This window comes from Haliotis rubra, unplaced genomic scaffold, assembly GCF_003918875.1.
Source record: "Haliotis rubra isolate DU_JTF1 unplaced genomic scaffold, ASM391887v1 Scf676, whole genome shotgun sequence".
NCBI lineage: Eukaryota > Metazoa > Mollusca > Gastropoda > Lepetellida > Haliotidae > Haliotis > Haliotis rubra.
Window position 1 is genome coordinate 165,309 of NW_025767386.1, and position 20,277 is coordinate 185,585.

At 37.3% G+C, this 20,277-nt stretch overlaps 2 protein-coding genes across 2 annotated transcripts in view; one reads left to right on the plus strand and one right to left on the minus strand.

The window, feature by feature from the left end:
* The first annotated feature begins 2,829 nt into the window (after positions 1 to 2,829).
* On the plus strand, positions 2,830 to 14,621 carry LOC124257839. Its single transcript, XM_046691986.1, has 5 exons — positions 2,830 to 2,838; positions 3,587 to 3,601; positions 9,644 to 9,721; positions 11,680 to 11,721; positions 11,974 to 14,621. The coding sequence occupies exon 5, from the start codon at positions 12,021 to 12,023 to the stop codon at positions 13,023 to 13,025; it is 1,005 nt and encodes a 334-aa protein (XP_046547942.1). The 5' UTR covers positions 2,830 to 2,838; positions 3,587 to 3,601; positions 9,644 to 9,721; positions 11,680 to 11,721; positions 11,974 to 12,020; the 3' UTR covers positions 13,026 to 14,621.
* A 740-nt stretch (positions 14,622 to 15,361) lies between these two features.
* LOC124257845 overlaps positions 15,362 to 20,277 on the minus strand; it is a 46,261-nt gene continuing 41,345 nt past the window's right edge. Inside the window, exons 21-22 of the mRNA XM_046691990.1 lie at positions 17,828 to 17,953; positions 15,362 to 16,799 (exon numbers count right to left, since the gene is read on the minus strand). Coding sequence (XP_046547946.1) covers positions 16,465 to 16,799; positions 17,828 to 17,953 — 461 coding nt within the window. The 3' untranslated portion in view covers positions 15,362 to 16,464. The remainder of the gene's footprint in view (positions 16,800 to 17,827; positions 17,954 to 20,277) is intronic.

The following is a 20,277-nucleotide window of genomic DNA, read 5'->3' on the forward strand; positions in this document are numbered from 1 at the left end:
TTCTAATCACAAAGAAGAACTTCAAAAGACTGATTTGTCTTCATACAAGTCAGGAAGTAATTGGAAACGACAAAACTATCTCTTTAGAGGTTAAATTGCCCCCGAGCATATCCTGGGGAGCATCGGAGAAGGTTATTGCAAGTGTTGCTTTCGATAATGTCTTAGTAGATCGATATGACAGGAACAGCAAATTAATTTGCGATGGTTACACGTTGTTATGCATAAAAATTAAGAAAACTCAACAGAAAGTAAGACCAGACTTTACCTGTATTCCTGCTAAAAGCTACATTGAATCTCCCTTCGTATGTGATTAGATTGGTCAGTACTTCAAATACACGTCCGCAAGTAGATTTCATCCTAAATTCTTTGACAAGTACTGTGTCATGCTTAAATCTATCTTGATGAAAATATTGACACTTTTAGAATGGTGTGTTTTCATTGCTGGTGACTATATAACTGTATGTATTAAAACTGTACACCCGATTTATGTTTGACTATGTCGATTTCTTGATATATTGCAGGGGTGCTGACAGAACGTAAGTATAAAACTGATACATTTTGATAAAAGATGATTGCAAAATAACTTCATTGTATTCAGTGATATCAGACTGGAAAATGATACTGCTTACATCTGTGTGAATGCCACCTCCTTCTGTCAGTTGAAACTATTAGTAACTGTTCTTACTAAGGTGAAAATATGTAGTTGGATATATCCCTTTGGGGATGTTCCAGTATCCCCTTACTGTATTATTCTGCACATTTGATATTCTCATTATCAGCAAGAACTTTACATGATTAATTTTTCTATATACAAGTCACAGAGTAATTGGAAATGACAAAACTATCTCTCCAGAGGTTATGTTCCACCCGAGGATATCCTGGGGAGCATCGGAGAAGGTTATTGCTATTGTTGCTTTCGATACAGTCTTAAGACATGGATTTGACAGGAACAACAAATTAATTTGCGATGGTTACACGTTCTTATGGATGGAAATTAAGAAAACTCAACAGAAAGTAAGACCAGACTTTACCTGTATTCCTGCTAAAAGCTACATTGAATCTCCCTTCGTATATTATTAGATGGGTCAGTACTTCAAATACACGTCCGCAAGTAGATTTCATTCTGAACCTTTTGACAAATACGGTGTCATGCTGAAATCTATCTTGATGAAAATATAAACACTTTTAGAACGGTATGTTTTCAATGCTGGTGAGTATATATCTGTATGTATTGAAATTGTACACCCGATGTATGTTTGACTATGTCGGTCCCTTGATATATTGCAGAAGAGCTGAGACAACGTAAGTATAAAACTGTTACATTTTGTTGAAAGAAGATTGCAAAAATAATTGTATTGTATTCAGTGATATCAGACTGGAAAATGATTCTGCTTACATCTGTGTGAATGCCTTCTGCTTTTGCCAGTTGAAACTATTAGTAACTGTTCTTACTAAGGTGAATATATGTAGTTGGACATATCCCTTTGGGGATGTTCCATTATTTCCTTACTGGATTATTCTGCACATTTGATATTCTCATTATCAGCAAGAACTTCACAAGATTGATTTGTCTACATACAAGTAACAGAGTAATTGGAAACGACAAAACTATCTCTTAAGAGGTTAAATTCCCCCCTAGCATATCCTGGGGAACATCGGAGAAGGTTATTGCTAATGTTGCTTTCGATACTGTCTGAGTAGATCGATATGACAGGAACAACAAATTAATTTGCGATGGTTTCACGTTGTTATGGATGGAAATTAAGAAAATTCAACAGAAAGTAAGACCAGACTTTACCTGTGTTCCTGCTAAAAGCTACATTGAATCTCCCTTCGTATATGATTAGATGGGTCAGTACTTCAAATACACGTCCGCAAGTAGATTCAATTCAGAACCTCTTTGACAAATACTGTGTCATGCTGAAATCTATCTTGATGAAAATATTGACACTTTTAGAGCGGTGTGTTTTCATTGCTGGTGACTGTATATCTGTATGTATTGAAATTGTACACCCGATGTATGTTTGACTATGTCGATTCCTTGATATATTGCAGGGGTGCTGAGAGAATGTAAGTATAAAACTGTTTACGTTTTGTTAAAAGAAAATTGTAAAATAATTGTATTGTATTCAGTGATATCAGACTGGAAAATGATACTGCTTACATATGTGTGCATGCCACCTCCTTCTGTCAGTTGAAACTATTAGTAACTGTTCTTACTAAGGTGATCATATGTAGTTGGACATATCCCTTTGGGGATGTTCCATTATTCCCTTACTGCATTATTCTGCACATTTGATATTCTCAACATAGACAAGAACTTCACAAGACTAATTTGTCTACATACAAGTCAGAGAGTAATTAGAAACGACAAAACTATCACTTTAGAGGTTGAATTCCCCCCGAGCATATCCTGGGGAGCATCGGTAAAGGTTATTGGTATTGTTGCTTTCGATACAGTCTTAGTAGATCGATATGACAGGAACAACAAATTAATTTGCGATGGTTACATGTTCTTATGCATGGGAATTAAGAAAACTCAACAGAAAGTAAGACCAGACTTTACCTGTATTCCTGCTAAAAGCTACATTGAATCTACCCTCGCATATGATTAGATGGGTCAGTACTTCAAATACACGTACGCAAGTAGATTTCACTCTGAACCTCTTTGACAAATACTGTGTCATGCTGAAATTCATCTTGATGAAAATATTAACACTTTTAGAATGGTGTGTTTTCATTGCTGGTGACTGTTTATCTGTATGTATTGAAATTGTACACCCGATGTATGTTTGACTATGTCGATTCCTTGATATATTGCAGGGGTGCTGAGAGAACGTATAAAACTGTTAGATTTTGATAAAAGAAGATTGCAAAATAATTGTATTGTATTCAGTCATATCAGACTGGAAAATGATACTGCTTACATCTGTGTGAATGCCACCTCCTTCTGTCAGTTGAAACTATTAGTAACTGTTCTTGCTAAGATGAAAATATGTAGTTGGACATATCCCTTTGGGGATGTTCCATTATTCCCTTACTAGATCATTCTGCACATTTGATATTCTCATTATAAACAAGAACTTTACAGGGTTGATTGTTCTATATGCAAGTTACAGAGTAATTGGAAATGACAAGACTATCTCTCCAGAGGTTTTGTCCCACCCGAGGATATCCTGGGGAGCATCGGTAAAGGTTATTGGTATTGTTGCTTTCGATACAGTCTTAGTAGATGGATATGACAGGAACAACAAATTAATTTGCGATGGTTACATGTTCTTATGGATGGAAATTAAGAAAACTCAACAGAAAGTAAGACCAGACTTTACCTGTATTCCTGCTAAAAGCTACATTGAATCTACCCTCGCATATGATTAGATGGGTCAGTACTTCAAATACACGTACGCAAGTAGATTTCACTCTGAACCGCTTTGACAAATACTGTGTCATGCTGAAATCTATCTTGATGAAAATACAAACACTTTTAGAATGGTATGTTTTCAATGCTAGTGAGTATATATCTGTATGTATTGAAATTGTACTCCCGATGTATGTTTGACTATGTCGGTCCCTTGATATATTGCAGAAGAGCTGAGACAACGTAGGTATAAAACTGTTACATTTTGTTGAAAGAAGATTGCAAAATAATTGTATTGTATTCAATGATATCAGACTGGAAAATGATACTGCTTACATCTGTGTGAATGCCTCCTCCTTCTGCCAGTTGAAACTATTAGTAACTGTTCTGACTAAGGTGAAAATATGTAGTTTGACATATCCCTTTGGGGATGTTCCAGTATTCCCTAACTGGATTATTCTGCACATTTGATATTCTCATTATAGACAAGAATTTCACAAGATTGATTTGTCTACATACAAGTAGCAGAGTAATTGGAAACGACAAAACTATCTCTTATGAGGTTAAATTCCCCCCGAGCATATCCTGGGGAGCATCGGAGAAGGTTATTGCTAATGTTGCTTTCGATACTGTCTGAGTAGATGGATATGACAGGAACAACAAATTAATTTGCGATGGTTACACGTTGTTATGCATGGGAATTAAGAAAACTCAACAGAAAGTAAGACCAGACTTTACCTGTATTCCTGCTAAAAGCTACATTGAATCTCCCTTCGTATAGGATTAGATAGGCCAGTACTTCAAATACACGTCCGCAAGTAGATTCAATTCAGAACCTCTTTGACAAATACTGTGTTATGCTGAAATTCATCTTGATGAAAATATAAACACTTTTAGAATGGTGTGTTTTCATTGCTGGTGAGTATATATCTGTATGTATTGAAATTGTACACCCGATGTATGTTTGACTATGTCGATTCCTTGATATATTGCAGGGGTGCTGAGAGAACGTAAGTATAAAACTGTTACATTTTGTTAAAAGAAGATTGCAAAATAACTTTATTGTATTCAGTGATATCAGACTGGAAAATGATACTGCTTACATCTGTGTGCATGCCACCTCCTTCTGTCAGTTGAAACTATTAGTAACTGTTCTTACTAAGGTGAATATATGTAGTTGGACATATCCCTTTGGGGATGTTTCATTATTCCCTTACTGGATTATTCTGCACATTTGATATTCTCATTATCATCAAGAACTTTACAGGATTGATTTTTCTATATACAAGTCAGAGAGTAATTGGAAATGACAAAACCATCTCTCCAGAGGTTATGTTCCCCCCGAGGATATCCTGGGGAGCATCGGAGAAGGTTATTGCCAGTGTTGCTTTCGATACTGACTTAGTAGATCGATATGACAGGAACAACAAATTAATTTGCGATGGTTACACGTTGTTATGCATAGAAATTAAGAAAACTCAACAGAAAGTAAGACCAGACTTTACCTGTATTCCTGCTAAAAGCAACATTGAATCTCCCTTCGTATATGATTAGATGTGTCAGGACTTCAGACACTCGTCCGCAATTAGATTTCCTGCAGTACTGCTTCCACAAATATTACATTTCTATACCGAGTTCTACAGTTTGTCCATGCACCCCTTGACAAGTGATTTTAAGTGGTTTATTTGTTTGTTTGGTATTTATAAACCATTTGGCCCCCCAACCTGAGCTATTATATCTCTCGTGTGGAATACGAGAGGGAGAGAGAGAGGGGGCGGGGAGACCGAGAGAGACCTAGAGAGACAGAGAGAGACACAGAGAGACAGAAGGGGACAGAGATATCAAACAGACAGACAGACAGACACATACGTCCTGATTCTTGTTAACGCGATCCGTCATGAACTGTGGTACTGAATGTCTTCACATTTTGCGGCAGCCTACATTTGGAGATTACGCAGACGACAGTCGATGTTGGTGACCTTGGCCTTATTTTCAAGGTCACCACGACACATTGACCACTTTTCAAACTAATGTTAACGTGATATCTAATGAACTGTTGTATCCAATGTCTTCAAATTTGGTGACAGCCTATATTTTGGGATTACACAGGAACCAGTCGATTTTGGTGACCTTGATCTCATCTTAAAGGTCACCACGACACTTTGACCAGATTTCAAATTCGTGTTAAAGTGATATCTCATAAAACATTGCACCTATGTCTACAATTATGTCGACAGCCTACATTTGGTGATTGCTCAGACACCAGTCATTTCAGGCATCTTGTTTGTGACCAAAAAACACAAAGGAGTAAATATGTGATAAATATTTCATTCTTGGGTAGGTTTGGCTATATTAACATGTGATAGATAATATATTACGTGACAGAGCACAGAACCCCCAAATGATGTAGCGCGCTCTTGACATTGCGTATATGGGTGGCCAAGACATTGCATGACTGAATGGGAGAAAGAGTTTATAGATAAATTTCGAGGTCGAAGAGTGTTGTGCTTCTTTCCTAACGGGATTTCTTCGTTGTTCAGGGATAGTTTGTTGGTATGATGTTGCATGTGCCTTTGAATTTTGGAATTCTAATCGAACTTGTTATCATGGTTTAATGAGGTCCAGAGGGATTTGTCATTTTCTGTTGAGATTTTGTCAATATTTTCCGGGAATATGTTGTTTATAATTGAAGAAGGTAGGTGAAAAAATGTTTCCTTGTAGGTTCCATTATCTGGTGGGTATGGGTCTGAAAGAGTGATGCGCGATTTGACTTTATCGAAAGTTCCACGTTAAGATGCATGATCATTAAAAACAGAGTGTAAAATCGAATAGTATCTACACCAGAAAAAAAAGTACATTGCATCTCCCATCATACACGACATGACGGAACAATACTTAACATAATTGACTAACTGGCAGGTAGGTGTCTTTCAGGACCTCTTTGACACATTAATAATTTTGATCACAACCAAGTGGTATATATAGTTATCCCATATGTCCTCTAACAAACATATGTCATCTGTTCACACCCGTATCAGTACCATGTGCAGAATGCACTATTACAGCACACTAACCGAACTACTAGCATTGTCTCAACCGTCACATCCAGGTTCCGAGGACGCTTCAGCAAATCCTAAACACAATAGTGTCGACTTGGGGTATTGTTAGAGACAAATATAAGAATACATATCACAGGTAAAAGACAATTGTTATTATGTACTGTTGATTAGAATAAACAAAGCTTTGTTTGGTATAGAACGAGATATGAACCTCGGTGTTGTTTACATAGCTCCAGGAGGTTCTAAATATGCTGACAAATTCTGCGGAATTAAACAGTCAGTTATGAAATACCTACCAAATAACCCTTATGTTACCCTGCGTGGTTACATTGATTCAAGAACTAGTAATATATGAGATAACAAGATACCAGTGTTAAAGATTATATTATTGCGTCTCCAAAATGTCTATCCCTATTTGCTGACCTTGAAGTCTTGGAAGTCTCACCTTTATATTAAGGTGTACATTGCCCCGTCGCCTTTTCCTTGAAATCAGTAGAAAATTCTGCTACAGCCAAACGAAGTCAATGTTTTACACCAGATTACCATCATTGTCCAAATCCCCCAAAGTATGATGAATCCAAGTTTGTATCATTCATTCATAACATTGACACTGAACAAGTAAACGACATCATCTTACAGTCAGTTCGCCGACAGCCTCTCGTACGTGGTTACCTACGCGGCACATGAAAGTTTCGGGCCGAAAAACGCTATCGAAGAAAAATAAACCTTGGTTCGGACATGAATGTAAACAATTCACAAGGCAATTAAATAGAGCGAAAAATAGACTTAAAATATCCAATACCGCTCATGATTGATCAGTTATTTACTAGAATTCTAGAAAAAAGGCTCACTAATTTTTTCGACGTCCATACAGCCAGGATTTCGTAAACATTTTATGGCGGCGGATAAAAAAAACTCGTTCTTCTTTGGCTCATGCATTACCTAAAAATTTCAAAGAAAAAAACTGTATTGTGCATTTATTGATTTTTCAAAAACTTTTGACACTGTTGGGGACTTTCGATTGAAGACTTTCGATTGTGCTACCTTAGACTCTGAAATTAACTATAACGAATACAATTGTTTAAATGTTATAAAACATATTTTACAAAATGTTGGTCAAAGATATGTTTTAAAAATCCAGTCAGAATACACCACCCCATGGTTAGTCTCAAATGTTGAAAGAATTCTAAAAGACCAGTTCATTCAAAATCGGAGGCAGAATATTTCATCAAAACCGAAGGGCCATTTTTATCATTCTCTTAAAGCAATTCCAAAGTTTGAAACTTATCTTTTTCTTTCTAAAACTATATCTGTTCCGGTTTTAAAATTCAGAACGTCAAATCATAATCTTCCGATTGAAACTGACCACTGGAATGGAGTACCCAGAGAAGAAAGAATTCGTCCATTATGCAATTCTCCTGTAATTGCAGAGAAGACTTATTTTATGTTTAAATGTGACGTTTTCTTACGCAAGATCGATCTCAACTCATTCCTAAAACATATGTGCAATGGCCCAATCCACAAGAAAATGGTGAAATTAATCAACTTAAGAAGAACTAACATATTGCGCAACCTCGCAAAATTATGTCATAACGATTGAAAATCTTATTCTTTTTAAAAAACGTTACACCCATTTCTATGCAATATCCGTATTTCTTGATATATTTTCCAAGTCTTTTGGGGCTAACTTTATGAATCAATGTAAATTCCCTCCATCTCTATCTCGTAACTCATTATATTTATTGTTGTAAACTTTTCTATTCAGCGAGAATAAACTGTCTATGACACAACCAAAAATACACACATTTGTGATTAAATATAAGCTATCTTGATGACAAATATTTTTGGAAGTTTTATATACTGAAATTATACATATGGTGATTTTTTAGATGTCTATATATATATATATATATATATATATATATATATATATATATATATATATATATATATATATATATGTGTGTGTGTGTGTTAGTGGCATGGACCTTATTTACAACCCGTTTCCTCCGCGTTAATCAACTATGTGGAACCCGTTAACCACGCATATGATACTCTTGGGCAACCCGTCACTTCCTCATTTCAAACAAAATTTATTGAGTTAAACGTGTAATTATTCAATAAATGAACACTGTTTGGTGAACAAGCTGTTATATCGCATATCAACTCAGCTCCCATATAACACATGACACAAACTGTAAGTCAGAACATGTAAACAAGTAAACAAGTAAACAATTGCTGTTAAACAGAAGCGCATAATTGATGCGATGTATATTTGTATTTTTATGAGAATCTATAAGATGAAAACGTGTATAAAGAATTGGTCAGATACAATTTGGTGTTCCTGAATGGTTTAACATATGCAGATTAATCAGAAATAAATTTTCCTGTATAAAATTCAAGTCACATTGGTATTTTGATTTTGTGATTAAATTGTGGATTGACTTAATAATGTTCATATTTTCAGAAGTAGACAAAACAATTGTTTTCTGTTCATAAGTATTTCCAGCTTATGGCCATGGGAATAGAAATACATGTTACTTTCTATGTTTGTAAACATGACACACGTGAAGAAATAGTGTAAAAGGCGTTCTGTGTGATATCTGCGGGACTTCTGACAGTGCCTTCTATCTCTTAGTAGCTTCGTTTTGGTTTCGCTAGAAAGTTTATCGTGACTTGTACCACGAACTGCACCACAGTTGAAACTTACTTTGACCAAAGCTGAACTCGGATGTGGTAACAAGGGCAGATCATGTTTATTTCAGGAAGAAATATGTTAAAACATATTATGATACGTACTTGACCTTTTTTCGATATGGCCATGTAGGAAATTATGATTTTTGTTGTAATCAATCTATCTTATTTATATGGCCATCTGTTTATGGTCTGGTACACAGAAGGCAAATGCCGCTAATAAACCCAGTAATTCAAAGGTCATAATTTCCTTTAAGCTTGCCATAAATTTGATATTTAGGTAAAATGCCAACAACTGATGAATGGTACAGGACCCACATTGACATGTAAAATAAAGCGCTTTAATGACATCCTACAAATTAGAAACGAAAACTGAAATGAAATGGCGCAATTTTCACTTTTGAAATGCACATTTGCATCATGACATTCAACCCGATATTGGCGCTGTTGGCTCTTTATATTCGTATTAGACACGCCAGATAATGCATAAATATAATACGATAATGACGCAAGTGTATTCGATTCATTACAGAGTGTACCTATTGCGATGGTGACTACCGTGGACAGAGAAAAGGGCACTTCATATCACTGAAGAGCCTTTCACGTTCAGGTAAATAAACATTATCTCATACTGACACACAGATTCCGTATGCTCTAACTTTAATGAAGTCATTTATTATGGTCGAAATAGTATGGAAATATCTGGCATCGAAATGAGCATACTTACTTTAAAATGTTGATAGAAGAACTGTTTTCATCGTTACATTTGAGACGCTAATAAAATTCAATATAATATATTGTTTGATATTGCTTTCCTTATAATTATGTTAATAGTCAACTGTCCGCATTAGATATTGTGGTTAACTTTATGGTCTGTTCGTAAATAGTAGTCAAAAATAGTCTTTAAAGGGCAAGTAAATCAATAACAATTTTTCTTGTTACATGTGGTTAATTTTAGTGATAAACCATCAAACTAATATATTTTGGGGCATGCCCTAAAGGTACTAGGGCAGCGGTGCAAGGAAAATCCTTTCATGCGATCCTTCACAGCTATACATATACAATAGTACATGTGTACTGGTTCTACAGTGTCTGTTACGCCCTAAAAAACTAAAATAATTGTACACATTGATGTTTGCCTGAAACGTCACCTTTCGTCGTATGTTGTGAGTAACTGAAATGACGATTAACAACTTGTAAATAGCTTCTATGCTGCTTTGGAACAACGATTGTCTAGGGTAAAATCTCCATCGTGTTTGTTTATAGATGATGTGGTCATGTCAAATACTATGGGGACCAGGGTGTCCTTGAAACATATAGATATAGATTTGCAACATAAAAATAGAAAGATTCTGTAACAGAACACTTTTTTCGTGTCTTCCAGCCAAAAGTAAAACAGCACTGCGATAACGGTTCGCTTGTTTCTGTTTTGCCAAAGTTGTCCCTTATCCACCTTAAAGACATGGTTTCTCTTGCATAAAGTGGTTTCTCAAGCACGAAGTACAATAACAAGTTCATTAGCGTACTCAGTCTGCAGCAACTCAATGAATTTGATTTAAAGTTTGATTTAACACCTTCGGCGATCCTTTTTTGGTCGACCTACTGGTCAGTGGCATACAATTATGATTGTCATAAAGTCATGTCGTCTGGTCATCTTCTTTCGCAAATTTCCAACAAGCAAAGGTTTGACGTTTGGTATTAATCATGAACATAATACACCTGTCGGCCCTACGAATGAGGATAACCTTAGTCAATGGCTCAATGGAAGACTCTTTCTCTACGGATATGTTTGGTATAGCCCAAATCATACAAAAAAGATTCACTTATTGCAACGTTTTATGCTTGAAGTGAAAACCACTATTTAGTCTTTAAATTTTGGGGAAATTCACCAGTTAGTAGTGTATGGGAAATTCCTCCGGAGGCACGATTTTGTAGTTTTGGGGACGATGAGCAAGTCGTTATTTTATCGACTGTTTCATGAACAGAATTTTCAAGCCATTGTGATTCAGTATGCCGTAACGAATTCAAAGCTACAAAGTGGCCTTTTTGAGTATTATTGCCTTTAAGGTTGCTAATTCATTTTGTATTGCTTTTGACAACTATATGTCTTCAGTGAGAGCACGGTCAGCCATGCATATGTTCATCTGTAACAAACTTTGTCAGTTTTACGATATGAATAATGTATCTGGCAATTAGCGTCACTTCGATTATGTGATGTGTTAATATATCCGCGGTCATATTAATAGTTGATGCTGTCCGTTTCATTTACAACTAGGGCGGTTGGGTAGCCTAGTGGTTAAACGCTGAAGACCCGGATGTGATACCCACATGGGTACAATGTGTGAAACGCATTTCTGGTGTCCGAGCCTTTATATTGCTGGAATATTGCTCAAAGCGGCGTTATGCCATATTCAATCGACCCAACAATATTATATAGAACTTGGACTATTATTCCACCGTGCGTGACATTATATGAGCTTGAAACAAAGATCAAAATACTCCTTTTATGGATACGTGTATTTGTGTCACTTGCGTTCTCGTACTAGCAGATAAAACTGACTATTGCAGCTCTCCGTCTCCACCCACTGCCGACCCCTGCAGTAAAGTTGTGTAAGTATTTTACTACATCCTAACTTTTTGACCCTTGCTATCATAATATTTAGTCACATGTCAGATTTTAGTCATAAACGGCTTCATGTACTTCATATTTACCTGGGTGAAGTCAACATCGATTCATCTAAAACAGTAAGTGCTAACCGTGGCAAGATAAACGTGTGTACCCATAATAATATTCTGTGTGGGGTAACTGTAATGATATCACACATTGACCTAATTGGTTAAAAAACATGTTCATTGTTTCAGATGACTGTACAACATGCTTACGGGTTTTGGGGGATGCAAATTATCACATGGGAACAGAGGATAATGTATTCTTCATTCACCTACACAGGAGACAGGTTGACATCATAAAACGGGGAATGAAACCATCTGCGGAGTATCAATTCAAAAAGGCTTTATCTTCACTGAGAAACTCAGGTCGGGGTGCTCTGTTTGTGCATGCTTGCCAAGATATATTCAGATCAGTTACGAATGTATTCCAATCTACTGTTGTGCCAGTATTGGACACAATGTTAACTGACGACGAGACAATGTCAGACGGCTTCAGCTGGCATCCTGTAGAGAATGAAGGAGGGCGAGTGCACAAAATAGATGTCTTGCCATCCGACACGTTCATTACTGTCGACTTGAAAACAAAGCTGCTTTGTTGGTGCCGAGATAAACACTTATCGGCATCATTTGAGAAAATAAGGCCACTTCTGTTTTCTAAACGCAATGTATCAACGACAGAGCCCACTGTGCAAAGATTGACTCATATGAACCATGTTGATGCTGTGAAGATCTATGTTGACAGAATTGACAAGCATGTCCTCCTGTCACGGGATGCACCTTACCGTTCAGTAAGCGCATGGGTCAATCATATCATCAATGATTGTTCTTTGCCGGAATATGTCACATCCATATCAAAGAGAAAGCAGGGTGGGTCTGTATATGTTGGTCGGACAAGTACAGACAGCAAAGTTGATATGGATGGAATACCGTTTCCCAAGCAAGGGAGGAAAGATGAAATGCAGAGCATGCTTGCAGAAGAACTGCAGAAAGAAATATTTGTTTTCAAGAACAGATATTCAGATATCGTACTAAACCCCAAAGATGTGTTTCAGATTGAAATCCATGACACTGGAACAAACACCGGCATCATTGAGGTCGCGGTGAGACCTGTTGATGGATGTGTGTTCACTGATGCTTTAGGTCCAGTGTCCTTCAGAATTGAAAACAAATCCATGGGCGAAAACCACTATAAAACATGTGTCAGGTTGCCCTTTGATGAGTGGGTGGAAATGGCCTCAGGCTGAGATATACTATTGTCATTTATACCAATGATCTTTAAGGGTGATTTAAGATGGACTGAGTCCGTCACATTGAAGCATGTTAAAGTTTGTCACTCTGAGTGAAATATAGACAAGTATCTGACCTTGTGTATTGAGAGGAAGCAACTTGAGATCTCCATTATTAATAAAAGTTGAAGTAACATGAACACTGAATCAATCTTACTGACGCCTTACCCTATCATAGACGTCCTTTCCGAGACTGACACTGCAGTAGATACCACAAAGGACATCATCTGTACAATGACTTGTTGATATTTACCTGTACTCCATGAACTTATTGGAGCATACATACTTGAGCCTTCCATCTGCCATATATACAGTTGGTGATATGTCCCAGAAGTGTAACTGCATGTACATGTGTGAATGCATAAGTTGCTGTCGTCACCAATACATGGATGAGATACCGTAGATGCAACATGAACATTTAGTTATAATATGTCAACAAACTATTTCATTTCATATCCTAGCTCTAACCCACATGGGTACAATGAGTGAAGCCCATTTCTGGTGCCCCCCGCCATGATATTGCTGGAATATTGCTAAAACCGACGTCAGTCTGTAAGTCCTAGCTCTCACCAATATATAATGTCTCATAGTGACACATAACCTTTGTTTTGCATAGTGTAGGTCGTGTATTGAGACCCAGCAGCTTTGGCAATTTTTGGCAATATATATGTTTCTCGTTCATTACAAGTTGTGTCGGAACACTGAAGCAAGTGACACGAGCAAGTACAGTGAATTGTAAATACGGACATATATTGCATGATATCATTTATTGTAGCCTATCTAGATGTGTATTCCATTGATCACATGTATTTAGATGGTCATATTGTCCTTGACGTCAGCTGTGAATCTGTGATTGTGTAACCTGTTGTCATCGATGAGAAACTTCTCTTATATTACTTAAATTGTAAACATTTTTAAATAATGTGGTTTGTGTCTGCTATAAAACATTGCATACTTGTTTTTATATGTTTCACATGAAATAGCAGACCTTTTTAGATTTAGTAGAACTTGACAACTGATGATATCGGTGGCTATTGTCTTGAAGTGGACTAAAGTAGTGTAAAATGTCTGTGTCATCAATACGATACACGAGACCACTTCTTTCAAAGTATATTCTTTTTTATATAACAAGAGTTCTGAATGTCCTCATAGAGCATGGTCAACTTGCGATATTTTGCCTGTTTGTATATTCCGTTGCCATTTTGTATCTGGGTGGTGATATATTTGTATGCTTCAATATTGGCTGTAATACAATTTGTAGTTTATGTAATCATATTTGCGTCCTTATCATATTCCCTTTTTAATCTAGAGGTGTTTTTATTGCAGCATGGTCTGTTGTTTTATTATTATTTAGTTTCACTGTTTTTCTAGACAATCTGGAGGTGATTTGTTTTCTTGGTTTTGGCTTGTTCTCTCTATATTGCTGATTTAATCTTATACATGTATTTTGATTCATCCAACTCTTATCTCTCTAAAGTATATCAATGCATTTGTCAAAACTGTGAGTTATCACGTAGCTTTTGGAATGTCAATAAAATTTCAAAACCCCATGCAGTTCTGATTTCTCGTGTATTGTTTTATACTAGCAACGTATACATTTACTGTAGTAATTCTCACGTACAGTGAATCATATCTACTGTCATTCTCTTATTTCAGTCAGCTAAAATTTGTTTGAAAACTACAGCGTTGGTTTACTATCGAATTGTTGAAAAGAATGTTAGCAACAAATGCATTCTAGAGTGACAAGGAATCTTTGGAATTATACTATAACATGATCATGTCTTCCTGAATCAATATCTAAAGGTAATGATGTAATCGTAACCTGTTTTAGTGGTGGTAAAGCAGACAAGGATATATAACACAGGCAGTGAGGCAGTAGCCGTAATGAGTGAGTAAAGTTAAACGCCGCACTCAGCAATTTTCCAACTACAAGGCGGCGATCTGGAAATAATCGAGTCTGGACCAGACAATCCAGTGATCAACAGCATGAGCATCGATCTGCGTAATTGGGAACCGATGACATATGTCACCCAAGTCAGCCAGCCTGACCACCCGATCCCGTTAGTCGCCTCACGACAAGCATGGGTTACTGAAGTACAATATTCTAGACCTTCACGGGTAAGTACCCGAAATGAGGGAGGAAATTGTGTTTCGTTCTTTTAACAATATTCCTGTTGTGCAATGATTGATTGATTGTTATTTCACGCCGCACTCAGCAATATTCCAGCTATATGGTGGCGGTCTGTAATAATCGAATCTGGACCAGACAATCCAGTGATTGACTACCCGATCCCGTTAGTTGCGCTTTTCTACCTGAGGAAGATTTGGTTGGTTGATGCTAATCGAATCAATGGAATGTATTTCTGGAACAAGAGCGAACGGTTTCGTAAGGCACATCTTTATATCATCTCAAAATAATCTAGTACAAAGGAAGATGATGTATTAAAACATCATTGAAATCCTGGACATATACCTGAACAATTGGTTGGAATACACATGACACATTTTTCAAGTATAACGAAGGAGGGGGAGACAGCCCTTTGAAGCTGCATTTATTATACAATTCATATATCACACAGTTATAAATAGAAAAATCTAGCAGTTCTGCTTTTATAACCTTATCATCTGTTATAACACACATTGACGTGTATCTATCAGATCTTTCGGATGCCTTGAAAATAACTTTTTCGATCTACCCATGTGCTTTACGTGTTTAACAGCAAGTGCACCCTGAGTTTGTAGTGGTAAAGGTTATAGTTTGTGGCAAGGAAACTGTGGATAACAGTATTGTAAAGACAAATATGTTTATGCTAATTTATCCAAACAAGAGAAACTCCATCTTTTTTTTCAGTTTACCTCTTTGTGTTTTATCCGACTTAAAAGAAGAAGCTGGTTATGTTTTATGTTTGTATTCAGTTACGAGCAGTAGTAGTGTGTGATATGAAACACATGGACCTTCATTTTACCACACAGTGAAACTAAGTCGTTACAAGCCATCACTGAGTGAAAAAGGATGTATATTCAACCAAGACTATTTACGTGGAAAGTACGTCTGAAAACTTTGGAATTGTATTTGCCTTCTCAAAGAAATGGCTGTTGTGAATACAGGAAATATTCTCCACGTTTTGAAGTTGTAATTTCCAACCACTATGTCAAAGAGTTTAAGGAAGGCAATACAATATTGATACAACATTATGCTTGATGACAAAAATACTTCAGCAATTGTAGTTTTGATGCATTGATATCCTACATACTCAGGTATATCAATACTTGCGACACTATTGTTCCTGACAGGTGAAAACAATCAAAATATACAGAAATAGCGGCAAGGCACACCCCACATGATAATTCACTCGGGAAAGAAAAACAATCGTTCATCGAAGCTTAACCCCTCAGTTTAAAAGGGTGGTGTTTTGAGCTCTCTTTGGGTTGAAGTACTCAACAGTGGAGCTGTGGCAGAAATACTCCCAGAAGAAGAATCTATATGTCTCCTTTCTGCATCCTGGTGTCTTGACTCATCATCCGTTACTGCTCGTATTGTCTCCACGTCGTCTTGGAACTCGGGATCATGAGGCACGAGCTGGCTTTCGAAGGACCAGGAGGTCGCCATCGGTTCGCCATATTTGAACGGTGCCCTGGCCACGAAATGGACGAGCGTTGAGATGCGGTGGATGATCATGGCCAGAAACTGTATCACCAGCAGGGTGCCGAATATCAGCAGGAAGCTCAGACCTGGAAATACAGTTAATACAAGGCAGGTATAGAAACAACACTATTTGAACAACACAGAGAATGCGGAGTTCGCCTCCTAACTATGAAACATCAATGCTAATCAATGTACAGTCTTCAATGAATTCTATTTGGTGTAAGTGCAAAATGACTGCGAAATTATGTGAATGAGCCATTGAAAACAATGATAACACTAGGTGTACGCAAGTGGTAGAATGACCAAAATACCCACTCACACGAGAGTGCGTTCGGTAATTTCAACAAGGGACATTATGCTAATTTGGAGACTTCCTCTAATCAGAGATTTTGCTTGGATGAAGGGTGTGTGGCTATGTTGTTGCGAGGCGTTTAGTAATATCCCAGCAATGTCACGGCCATGACACTGGAGTCGAACCAGGACATTCGACGTTACGACTCAAGCTTACCACTGGGCTACCCTATGTGAGTTAAAGAAATCTTTTCGTTCTGGGAAAGTATAATGTTTCGTCCCAAATACTCCGTTCATCACTATAACCAGTCATCGACCAAGTTCAGAATACAGAAATAAGTTACTATGCTGAAGAATAAAACAGTGATGTAAGTATGACAACATAGCATAGATTTCCGAAATTGCGAAAATATGACAATCTATATTTGGTGTCAGTAGTTCTGTATGGCAAAACACTGAAATGGTCAAGGTTGGTTGGTTGTTTAATGTAGCACTCAGCAATATTCCAGTTTTATGCCGGCGGTCAGTAAATAATCGAGTCTTGACCAGGCAAGCCAACAGCATGAGCATCGATCTACGCAATTGGGATACAATGACGAGTGGCAAGCTAGTCAGCAAGCCTGACCACCTGAACCTGTTAGTCGCCTCTTACGACAAGCATGGCTTGCTGAAGGCCAATTCTAACCTGGATCTTGACTGGTACCTAATTGGTTATTCCATATCAAGTAAGCATTCGATTCTGAACCTGACAACCCAGAGGTTGATAGTATGCGCCCTTCACGACCTGCCTTTAGATTTTCATCACATACTCCGGAATACGCACCTAATGAGTTCGCACCAAAGATTTTGAACTGGGTTTTAGCTGCCAAAGTGATGATGAGAATGAGCCACAATGAGTTGCTGACAGCCAGAACCATGAGCCACGAGTTCCTCAGCTCTCCTAGTCTACCTGCAGAAATCAAATTAGAACAAAGTGTAATATATCTGACAGAATGTATAAATGATCACAAATATATGGCACTTTTAGCTTACATACTTTGAGGTTCTTGAATTGAATCTAGAAGTGATTCAGATAAGAAGGTGGGTTTATGGATGTCAACTTCTTTACTGTGAGGAACACAATGTTTCGTAGCATATACTTACTCCTTACTCCATACCAGGTGAATCATGACGAGGAGTAAGGATATACTCCAAAAGAAGCTGACATTCATAAAACTGTCGGTAAGACCCCATGGTACCTAGTGTTGTGATCTACCTTCAGCTGTTAGCGACACATAGCCTGTTTTTATATTGTAATGTCATCAATAGTTACAATATTTTAGATTTATTACTAGTTTTAAATGTATTCCTGTGATAATCTAGTTGTTATATTGTCTCCAATAGTAAAGAGTTTTAGATTTTCATGCCAGTTATAAATACCATGTGTGACGCTCTAGCTATTTTACAGTCCTTTGATCACTCGAATTTTAACAACTTAAATGTAGTATATATGCAAAACGTATCTCGTCATTATATGGCTGAAATATTGCTGATGTGACGTTAAAATATGGTACGTGTTGGTCCCTGCCTGGCGCTCGGCATTAATGGGTACAACAAGGACTGGTCGGCTCGGAGTCAGTATAATGTGTCTGAGTGGGGTATTCATGCTTCCCTGCGGCATGGTATCTCAGTGGGCTAGCACTATAAAACCAGCTTAAGTCTGGGCTAGTACAAGCAACCGCACATACACATACACACGTATGCACGTCGTCATATGAGCGAAATATTCTCAAGCACGACGTTAAACCCAATTTCACCTCACCTCACCTATCATTAAATGTCTGTCGATCAAGAATAGTAATTCGGCTCTTCTTTGTCAAAGTTTAGGTATTAAAGGTCACATGCAACGTAAAACAAAACTTTGCAGATTCTGATACCTTTCGGTATGGACTTACCGAAACAAAGCGTCAAAAAATGCAAATTCAACTTATAAAGTTGAAAAATAACGCGATGAAAAACACGCGCGAAATTGGGGTTCAAACGTTTCACTAATTTTCCCCAGACTTTTTGGGGAATACGGGTTTCAACAGCTGGGCTGCGCTCATAGCACGTGCGCAGTGAAATAGGTTCGCGCAACTTGGAAACGGGCTGTCTGGTGAATTCTCGGTGAAGGCTTTGGTGTGAGCTATGTTCATAATGTTTTGTTGATATCTCACAAGCGCGAGCTTTTTGTATGTTATGACAGTAAATAAACTGTTTATATAATTTCATTTGTCTATTTCACCTCACGTTCTTCTTACCGAGTCACTTTCTCAGTTCGATACTTAAAAGCAATGTCATTATTTAGAGTTGACACAATTTCTAACTGTGATATAGATATGTCGCTGTCACAGACAAAACTCAATGTCTTGTTTTATTGACACCTGTGTGTCTGCCTGCCTGTCTGCTAATGACAATATTCACAACACAACTGTGATCACTGACCACATGCAATTTGAACTTAACACCAATCAGACTATACACCATAAACAAAACGCATTGATTTATGGCCCGAGTTCGGTCTCTGTCACATTATGTAATTACACAGACAGGCAGGTGTGATACATTACATGTTATGATGTCTGTTGATAGCAAAATGTTATACACAAAAAATGAGCATGTATTTACAAAACCCAACATCTCTCTATATATACACACACAATGAGCCGTGAAGGCGGCATCTGCTAATGAACCAGCCGTTACACTTGAGTGCACACCCACCCGCTCTGACTGGGTTCGGTATCCCGGCTGCTTCGTTTCGAGGGAGGTAAACCCAAGTACAAAATATTGCACTTTTGATTTGCGATTATACGCTTATGATTTTGTTTATTTGTTTTTTCATAATCAGCAATGCATATTATATGTCATGAAGAAGTGATAATTGTGTTTTAATAATGTTTGATTTTTTGGTTGCATGTGACCTTTAAAGAAACCAAATCAAAATACATTTAAAACAAAAACTTTACCAGTGTGTTATTTAGTATGAAATACAACTGGGCTATAGACCACCAGCAACTTCGCTGGTCATCAAAGTATTACGGCACTTCAGTTTGTTGCAGGATTCCCAGGATGTGCTCTGGTTGTATGCAGTTTTAACCGGTTTGGGAAAAAAAATATGCGCTCAACGATCTGGAGGAACACTAACTGAAGTTATATTTGGGGCAACACATTCTTAGTAAATAACAGATTCTAACCCTTTTGTTAGACTGAGTCCCATCCGGGATTCGAACCAACACGATAAGAATCAGGCACCTA